General features: G+C 37.7%; 1 protein-coding gene across 1 annotated transcript; it reads left to right on the top strand.

The window, feature by feature from the left end:
• Positions 1-7376: 7376 nt before the first annotated feature.
• On the top strand, positions 7377-8526 carry LOC112327592 (protein PHOSPHATE-INDUCED 1). Its single transcript, XM_024601646.2, has one exon. It carries the CDS (start codon positions 7446-7448, stop codon positions 8403-8405), a length of 960 nt encoding a protein of 319 aa, XP_024457414.1. The 5' UTR covers positions 7377-7445; the 3' UTR covers positions 8406-8526.
• Positions 8527-8994: the final 468 nt, after the last annotated feature.

Below are 8994 nucleotides of genomic sequence, written 5' to 3'. Positions count from 1 at the left end.
GATTGGCATGAGATGTTGCCATTTGCTCTCCATGCATATCGCACTGCAGTCAGGACCTCGACAGGGACTACCCCATATTCTCTGGTGTACGGTATGGAGGCAGTGATGTCATTGGAAGTGGAAATCCCATCGTTAAGAGTATTGATGGATTCCGAACTAGAAGAGGCTGAGTGTGCCAAAGTGAGATATGAACAACTGAACCTGATCGGCGAAAAGAGGATAGCTGCAATATGTCATCATCAACTTTACCAGAAACGCATGGCCAAGGCATATGATAAAAAGGTTAGACCACGGTTGTTTCAAGAAGGGGATCTAGTGTTGAAGAAAATATTGTCGTTACCCGGAGAAGATCAAAGCAAATAGGCACCAAATTACGAGGGTCCTTACGTAGTAAGGAAGGCATACTCAGGAGGAGCGCTGAAGTTGGCTAGAATGGATGGAGGAGACCTAGCTAGGCCTGTGAACTCCGACTCTGTAAAAAGATATTATGTTTGATGTATGCTCCTAAATCAATGAAGCAAAGTTTGGCCATCGACTTCTTTCTTTTTGCATTGATCTCACAACACTCAATTTGTTTTCTAGAAAGAAGAATCTTAAAAAAGGGAAGAGAAGAGAAAAAAGATAAGAATAGAGAATCTTTTTTTTGCATTAATCCTAACAATGCGTTGAAATAAAAAAAAAATCACCTTTCGTTATCGCATCACTCACTAAAAAGTTTATCATTGGCTGAATGAATTTCTTCTCTATATAAAAGCCCAGACTAGGATCACACCCTACACTGGGGGCAATAAGTGAATCTTAAAAAGGGGAAGAGAAGAGAAAAAAAGATAAGAATAGAGAATCTTTTTTTTTGCATTAATCCTAACAATGCGTTGAAAAAAAAAATTCACCTTTCGTTATCGCATCACTCACTAAAAAGTTTATCATTGACTGAATGGATTTTTTCTCTATATAAAAGCCCAGACTAGGATCACACCCCTACACTGGGGGCAATAAGTGATGTTTCACGAAAAGTTTTACGTATTTGAAACGGGACAGAAGCCCATAGATTTGAAAATTAAGCTAAAGCATTTGACAAGAGCATGACAGAGAAGGCAATGACAAATCATACATTTTCAAAAAAAAGCTACTTGTAAAAAGTCGAAGAACTTCTTCTCAAAGATATGATAGGCGGCACTAAAAATGAATCCAGCATACGACTTCAAAAGCAAGCTCATGTCAAGAGAGAGTTTCATGAAATAGAAGAAGATGATGGGACCTATGTTTCAAAACCAGGTAAGAATACAGGCATGGCATCTAATCATAAATCATTGCATATATGTTTTTGAATCGTTACAGGAGGAATCTTTAATGTAATCCAACAAGATTGTGGATGAAGAAAGAATCATTGGGTTAATGATAACAAAGAATCACGGTTTTGATTTTGGAACAACAATAAAGTGAGAAGAACCTATTAGGAAATTTTCAAAAGAAAATGAAAGGTTCAAACCCTACCATCAGGAAGAACGACATCGATATCAGCGTTGGTTAAAGGGAATCGCCAGATGGGATTCCAGGTTGACCGAGCTGCAAAAATAGATTTTTTGGTTTTGGTTAAAGGAGATCGCCAGAAGGGATCTCAGGTTAACCCAACCGCAATACCGATATCAGCTTTGGTTAAAAGAGGTCGCCAGAAGGGATCTCATATTTCAGCTTTGGTTAGAGGGAATCGCCAGATGGGATTCCAGGTTGATCGAGCTACAAATATAGTTTTTTGGTTTTGCTTAAAGGAGGTCGCCAGAAGGGATCTCATATTTTGGATTTGGTTAAAGGAGGTCGCCAGAAGGGATCTCATATTTCAGCTTTGGTCAAAGGAGGTCGCCAGAAGGGATCTCATATTTTAGCTTTGGTTAGAGGGAATCGCCAGATGGGATTCCAGGTTGACCGAGCTACAAATATAGTTTTTTGGTTTTGCTTAAAGGAGGTCGCCAAAAGGGATCTCATATTTCGGTTTTGGTTAAAGGAGGTCGCCAGAAGGGATCTCATATTTCAGCTTTTGGTAAAAGGGAATCGCTAGATGGGATTCCAGGTTGATTGAGCTATAATTATAGGTTTTTGGTTTTGGTTAAAGGAGGTCGCCAGAAGGGATCTCAGGTTAACCCAATCACAACACAGATATTAGCTCTGGCTAAAAGAAATTGCCAGATGGGATTTCAGGTTGGCCAAGCTACAAATATAGATTTTTTGGTTAAAAGAGGTCGCTAGAAGGGATCTCAGATGGAATTCCAAGTTAGTCTAATCGAAGTTAGAAGTCAGAGGATCGCCAGATTGGGATCTCAAGATGACTAAGTTTTGGAAGTTCAGTTTTGTTTATCTTTATAAAACTTACCACGCAAAACCCCTGCTCCGTAAGTATTATAAAGAGGGGGTATCTGTTGTAACCCATTTTTGGGTCCCCACACAAAAATAAAAATAAAAATAAAAATATATAGCCGGAAGAAATTAGAAAAATAATAGGAGGTTGGAGCGCTCAGGAAAGGATCAGAAAAATTGATTAAGGAGGTTAAAAAATACAAGGATTGAAATTTTTTACAGTATATACTTGAATGATGAGACCCCTGTGGGAAAAGAAAATTTAATTTGAAGTGAAAAGTCCAAAATTGGATGTTTATGGACTTAATTGGATTTTATTGAAGGTTTAATTGAATTTATAAAGGGTTTGATTGCAAGAAAAGTTGATTTTTAAGTCAATTTGAGCTTTAATTGGAAGAAATTAAAGTTCTGGGGTCAAATTATAATTTTTAAGAGTTGATTTGGTCAAATCAGGGGCTTAATTGTATAAATATTGAAGTTTAATGGTCAATTAGGGACTTAATTGAGGAAATACGAAATCAAGGACCAAATTGGAAAAGGCGCGTAAATATAGGGGCTGTAATTAACAAAATCAGGGACTAAATTGAAGAAATTGAAAGTTTATTGATCAATTGAGGGTCCAATTACATAAATCAGAGACTAAGGACTGAAGTGAAAAGCGCGGCCAATTATAGGGGCGGAGACTGAAATTGGCAGGGATGCAATTGAATTAATTCTTAAAATCAAAATTACATTGTGAGGACTTAAAAGAACAAAGGATAAATTAAGGACTGATTTGGGAAACAAATGCTGGTGCCACCTTTAAATGAAACAGCGTCGTTTCATGTTTTTTTTATAAAAAAAACAGTGTCGTTCAAAACGACATTGTTCCCCTTTCTCTTTCCCCTAGACGTGCAGCAGGGGAAGGCAGTTTTTTCTTCTTTCTTCAATGAACCCTACACGCCACATGCCTGCCACTTCCCGAAACCCCACACACTCTCATGATGATACACCAAGGGAGTCGCGCCCTGCCAGCCACGCCCACAGCCCAGCCAACCCGGCGCTGTGGCAGGGCAGCCAGCCCTGCTCCCTATGCGCTGCCATAGGGTGGCAATAGGGACGCCCCCGCTCCCTTTTGCCCTATAAATACCTCCCAACGCCAGCACGCGAAAAGGGGGGAAAGGGGGAGGAAAAGAGAAAATAGAAAAGAAAAGGGAAGGAACCGAAGAGAGGAGAGGAGAGAACAGACCAAAAAAGAGGGGAAAGAAAACTGGGAAAACATACCGAGAGGGACAGTGAGAAGTAAAGGAAAGGGGACCGTGAGAGTTAAGGAAAAAACGACACTGACACCGGAAGCGTTCGGGTTTTGAAAAGCCATATCTAAACGGAACAAAAGGGAAAGGAAACGTAGCAGAAGAGGAGGAGGAAAAGGAGGAGAAGGGAAGAGCAGAAGCTTTTTTTTTTTCTTCCACCTGAAACAGTAGCACCGTCGCTTGGGAGTCGCCGTCCGTGAGCCATGACATCGCCACCGGCCTCCCCCCGCAGCACCGCCAGCGAAGCAGTCAGTCGCCGTCTGTCAGCCGCGACACCGCCACCGCCTCCACCGCTCCAGGTACACTCTTCTGCCCCCCTTTTATCTCTTTTATTTGCCCGCTTTTCCTCCTGCATGCAGAACATTCGTGCTGCATGTAGGAGGATGGGAGGGGGAAAATAATTCCCCCCCGTTGGTTTTCCAGTGCTGGGCCAGGCTGGTTCTGGCCCAGCACTGATGGTTTTCTTTAACTGGGTCAGGCCGCTTCTGGCCCAGTTCTAATGTGTTTGTGGGCCAGACTGATTCTGGCTCAGCCCTACTGTCTGGGCCGGGTTTGGCCCAGACAAAGATAGGAGATTTTGTTGGGCCGAGATCGGCCCAACCCTTTTGGGGCTGAGGCCGGCCCAGTTAGTTGGGCCGGCCCAGCCTAGCTCATCTAATATTATGTATTATTTATTATAATGTTTTTATATTATTTATATATATAGATATATATCCAAAAAAAATTTAAAAAATTCTGAAAAATCCTAAAAAATATTGTTGATTTTCCTGCATATTTTTATCACAATTGCTTAATATTGGTTTGTATTTTTATACCGTAAAGATATAAATCCAGTATTAAAATACCCGATTTTCATCAAGACATCCAAAAAAAATATAAAAATATAAAATAAAAAAAAGTGTTTTTGTTTTAATGCATACGGCCTAGTCTCTCCAAAATAAAGAAAAAATTATCACATCATATTTTCATACAACAAAAGAAATTTAAAAAATATATGTATTAGCATGCACTTTGGCTTTAACAACAAGTTTGTTAGAACCACGAGAACTAGGCCAATATTTCAAAAATTCTAAAAGAATCTTTTTGTTTTTTTTAGTATCTGGGATTACGAATTTTTATGTAAAACGTATTCCTGATGTTAAAATTATAGTTTTTTTGTATAGACGTTAGAACGGTTAGAATTTTACCCGATAAGATAAGGACCTCCTTATTGAGGAGGACTTTTCTTGAACTCTAGACAGACCAATAGTTAAATAACACCTTAGCTTTTTATCAAACAATCAAACAATGCATCTTACCTTAGGTAAGATATATTTGGGGTGCTAATACCTTCCCTTTACGGAACCAATCCCCGTACCCGATCTCTGAGACCAGTTAGGGTTCCTAGTGACCAAAATACTAGGTGGCGACTCCCATTCCATTTTTCACTGATAAAAGACAAGAATTTCTTGTCTCTCAATATTTGCCAGATAGATATTATACATTTCCTGATAAAGTGGAATACCCGCCGTGACGCCGCACACGTGCGACACACCAAATAGGCTAAACTAGCTATTTGACTTGCGCTTCGTCATGGATTGAATAATGTTTTTTGACAAAAAAAAAATATATGCAACCTTTTCAACATTTCTTTTAACTAAAAAAAATCCTAATCATAAATAAATAAAAAAAGCATATACAAGCATTTAATTAAATAAATCGAATCATTTATGTCAATAAATATGAAACAAAAAAAAATCTAATGCAAAAGAATGAATAAGTAGGTGTTGTTAACGTGTTTTTTGACATCGAGTAAAAAATATAACTATAAATTGAAAATCCAATGCTTATATTTAATAAAATAAAACAAGGATCATGTGCATTAATAAAAACATGTATGATCTCAAGTTAATTTTTAATATAGTAGAAAAATGGAACATTATTGTGAGTGTGTTTCACTATATCATGATTGATACAATCCAGACTACACCAAAGAATCTATTAGAAGTTCCAATCGGGCCAATGATAAGATCAAGGGTAAAGAAGCTTAAAGATGCATTTAATGAGCTTATTTAGAGTAATTGATCCAAAGTAAATTTCAAGAAAGTTACAACTTCAACAAGTGATGATTAGATCTTAGTCAATCTAATATATGTGCATGAGGAGTTCGATCCATTTACAACATGGGCCTCATTATTTCACAATGATGGGCTAATTAATTTTGGCATTAGAGGCGGTTTGGGGTTTGTTTTTACTAATACACAGTTTTACTCTAACAATTATAATTTTTAAACCATAATTGGTAACAATGCATTAGGCTGAAATTTTACCTGGAGTTTTCAGAGGTCTTTTTCTATTTTTACTTAAAATACTAAAGCAATCGGAGACCAGAAAGGCTTTGCGATAAGGTCTAGAAGCTACTACGCAAAAATTATATTAATTTCCTAGTTGATTCAGGATTTTTTTTCTTATTTTATTTAGAACTCTTTTATTATTTTTTCAGCATTGTTAATAAAGTTTTTACATATTATAAATAGGGTTATTTAGCTTATATTTAGGGTTTTTTTGGGGGACAGACTTTAATTTCAGTAATTATTATTGTGTGTGTGAGAGGTTTTGCTCATACCTTTTAGTTCTTCATTGAACTGCTATGACTTATCAAAGAATTAATCAAGCTTTATACTGTCTTCTATACTCTCGTTCGCGTCTCTTTATAGGCGATGAGTGAGAGTTCGATTACTTATAGTTTTGGTGTCTCAGCACAAGTTATCGTTGTGTCAAGCTCAATTCCAAACATGATCATAACTTTCTTTAGAATAGTCAATTTAAATGTTGGTTTTCATAGCTTTATATTCGTGGGATTCACATCAATAATTATGTTAACCGATAAATATAAAGATGTTATTTATACAAAAAAAATAAATCTTAAAATTTACAGCCAATAAATTGAGACATAGCTGTTAATGGCAATGGAATTCTAAAATAAAAAGACAATCATTCCCTTAAAAGTAAAAGATAAATAAATATGACTTACACCTTTTTTTTTTTCCTTTCTAATGGATGACTAGCTTAAGCATCAATTTCTTCACCGATGACATAATATCTTCTCCATGAAAACTTTTCAAGGCCTAGATGTATAAATACACCCAAATACCACAACACCACGCAAGGAAACTACAACACACAACTAGGTCTAGAAGCTAATGAGTAATTTCTAGCAAGACAATCCCAGCTAAAGCAGGTCGAAGATCATTAAAGCCATGCAAAACGAAAGCCACGCAAAACCAGGCTAGTCCATTTAAGTTAGATGCCCACTCCCTAACTTTTTTTAATTTTATATTTGTTTTTCTCAACATACATATTACTGATTTAAATATCAGATAATTTTATGTATATCAAGAGAGTTATTTTTTAGGCGATTAGAACAACCACTAGTCAAACCTATTAACCAAGCAATGGAAATCCTAATTTTCTTGCGAGGTTTTTTCGCGGCTTCATGAGCGGAGCTGTCTACAAAAAGCTATCTCATTCACTTTCGGTCCCTGGTCCTCTCTTAGCTGGCCAAGCACTGTAATGTTTGTTAACAATAGATGCAGTTGAAAACGAGAGTAGCCGCGCGCTCATTAAGTTACCAAGGAAGCAACGCGCTATTTACCTGTCATGTCACCACTTGCCCACTTTCAATTCTCAACCCACTCTCCGCGTAGCTTCCCTCCCTAAGATTTCAACCCTTCCCTGAGACTATATATACCCAATCTCCTCCTCCGTTTCTCTCCACTCACAAAATCCTCTCTTCCATCACTACCGATCATCAGATCAATCATGGCCTCCTTTCTTTCTTCACATTCTCTTCTTCAACTTGTTCTGTTAATCTCTATTATACAATTCAGCTCAGCAGCAAGGACATTCTCCGTGTCAGATCAAAGCCAAGATCCCTTGTTATTTCAATACCACAATGGCCCTCTTCTTACCGGTGAAATTTCTATCAACTTGATCTGGTATGGCAAGTTCAAGCCATCTCAGCGTGCCATTGTCTCAGATTTTATTGCCTCTGTCTCTTCTAGAAGACCCACAACAGCCCAACCCTCTGTTGCCACGTGGTGGAAAGCTACTGAGAAATATTACAACCTTGTCAAGACGAAGAAAACCTCTCCTCTTCTCCTCTCTGTAGGAACACAGATTTTAGACGAGAGCTGTTCATTGGGGAAATCGCTCTCCAGCAAGCAAATCGTGCAGCTAGCATCGAAGGGTGGTCAAAAGGGTGCCATCAACGTTGTTTTGACATCATCCGATGTTGCTGTTGAAGGGTTTTGCTCTAGTAAATGTGGCACTCATGGGTCCTCTTTGAGTGCTAAAACAATCAACGGTAAGAGATCGAAATTTGCTTACATTTGGGTTGGTAACTCTGAGACTCAATGCCCCGGTCAATGTGCGTGGCCATTCCACCAGCCAATCTATGGACCACAGAACCCTCCATTGGTTGCACCCAACAATGATGTGGGTCTCGATGGTATGGTAATCAATCTGGCTAGTCTTTTGGCTGGGACTGCAACAAACCCATTTGAAAATGGCTATTTCCAGGGTCCAAAGGAGGCTCCTCTTGAGGCCGCATCTGCTTGTCCTGGGGTCTATGGTAAGGGTGCGTATCCTGGTTATGCTGGGGATTTGTTAGTGGACTCTACAACTGGTGCTAGCTATAATGCTCATGGTGTTAATGGAAGGAAATACGTGCTTCCAGCTTTATTTGACCCTTCAACTTCAACTTGTTCCACTTTAATTTGAGAAGGGATAGCATTAGTGTATGTATGAGAGTAACGTGGAGCTGTAGGAGAGATTATTCTTTGATTTAATTATTCTTTCATTCAATTATAATGAAATCAAATTTTAAGCATATTTGAATTAAGTTGCCTCTTGAATATGATGACATAATTACCCCTTACAAAGCCATACATGACTGCATTACTTCAAAAATTAAAGGTGTTAAACTTATTTTTCTTGTCTTAGAAAAATAAAAAACTAGGAATCTAAATCTAATCAAAGCATGTTCTATGCATAAATATCAGATCCATGAAAAACAATTTCATTTACATCATTTGAAAAAAAGAAGTTTTTTACAAAGAATTGAGCAACAATTACATAATTTTGTTTTACAAAAAAGAATTTCAGATTTCCGAAACAAGATCGAACATGAAATTTGTTTTGATCTGCCAAATGTTTTTTGGAAAAGAAAACAACATGTTGTTGATGTTTCCTATGAAGATAACTTTTCTGAAAATCAAATACCTACAAAAGCAAGACCTTTCCAAATGAATGCTGAATTAGAACAACATTGTAGACTCGAAATTCAAGATTTAAAGTCTAAAGGTCTGAT

The sequence above is a fragment of the Populus trichocarpa genome, chromosome 5 (genome assembly GCF_000002775.5).
Source record: "Populus trichocarpa isolate Nisqually-1 chromosome 5, P.trichocarpa_v4.1, whole genome shotgun sequence".
Lineage (NCBI taxonomy): Eukaryota > Viridiplantae > Streptophyta > Magnoliopsida > Malpighiales > Salicaceae > Populus > Populus trichocarpa.
Note: the sequence above shows the minus strand (reverse complement) of the source record. Positions and strands in the feature narration are given on the sequence as shown.

Bases quoted from the DNA above. Each gene is read 5' to 3' on its own strand.
- LOC112327592 (XM_024601646.2), top strand. From the start codon at position 7,446: ATGGCCTCCTTTCTTTCTTCACATTCTCTTCTTCAACTTGTTCTGTTA.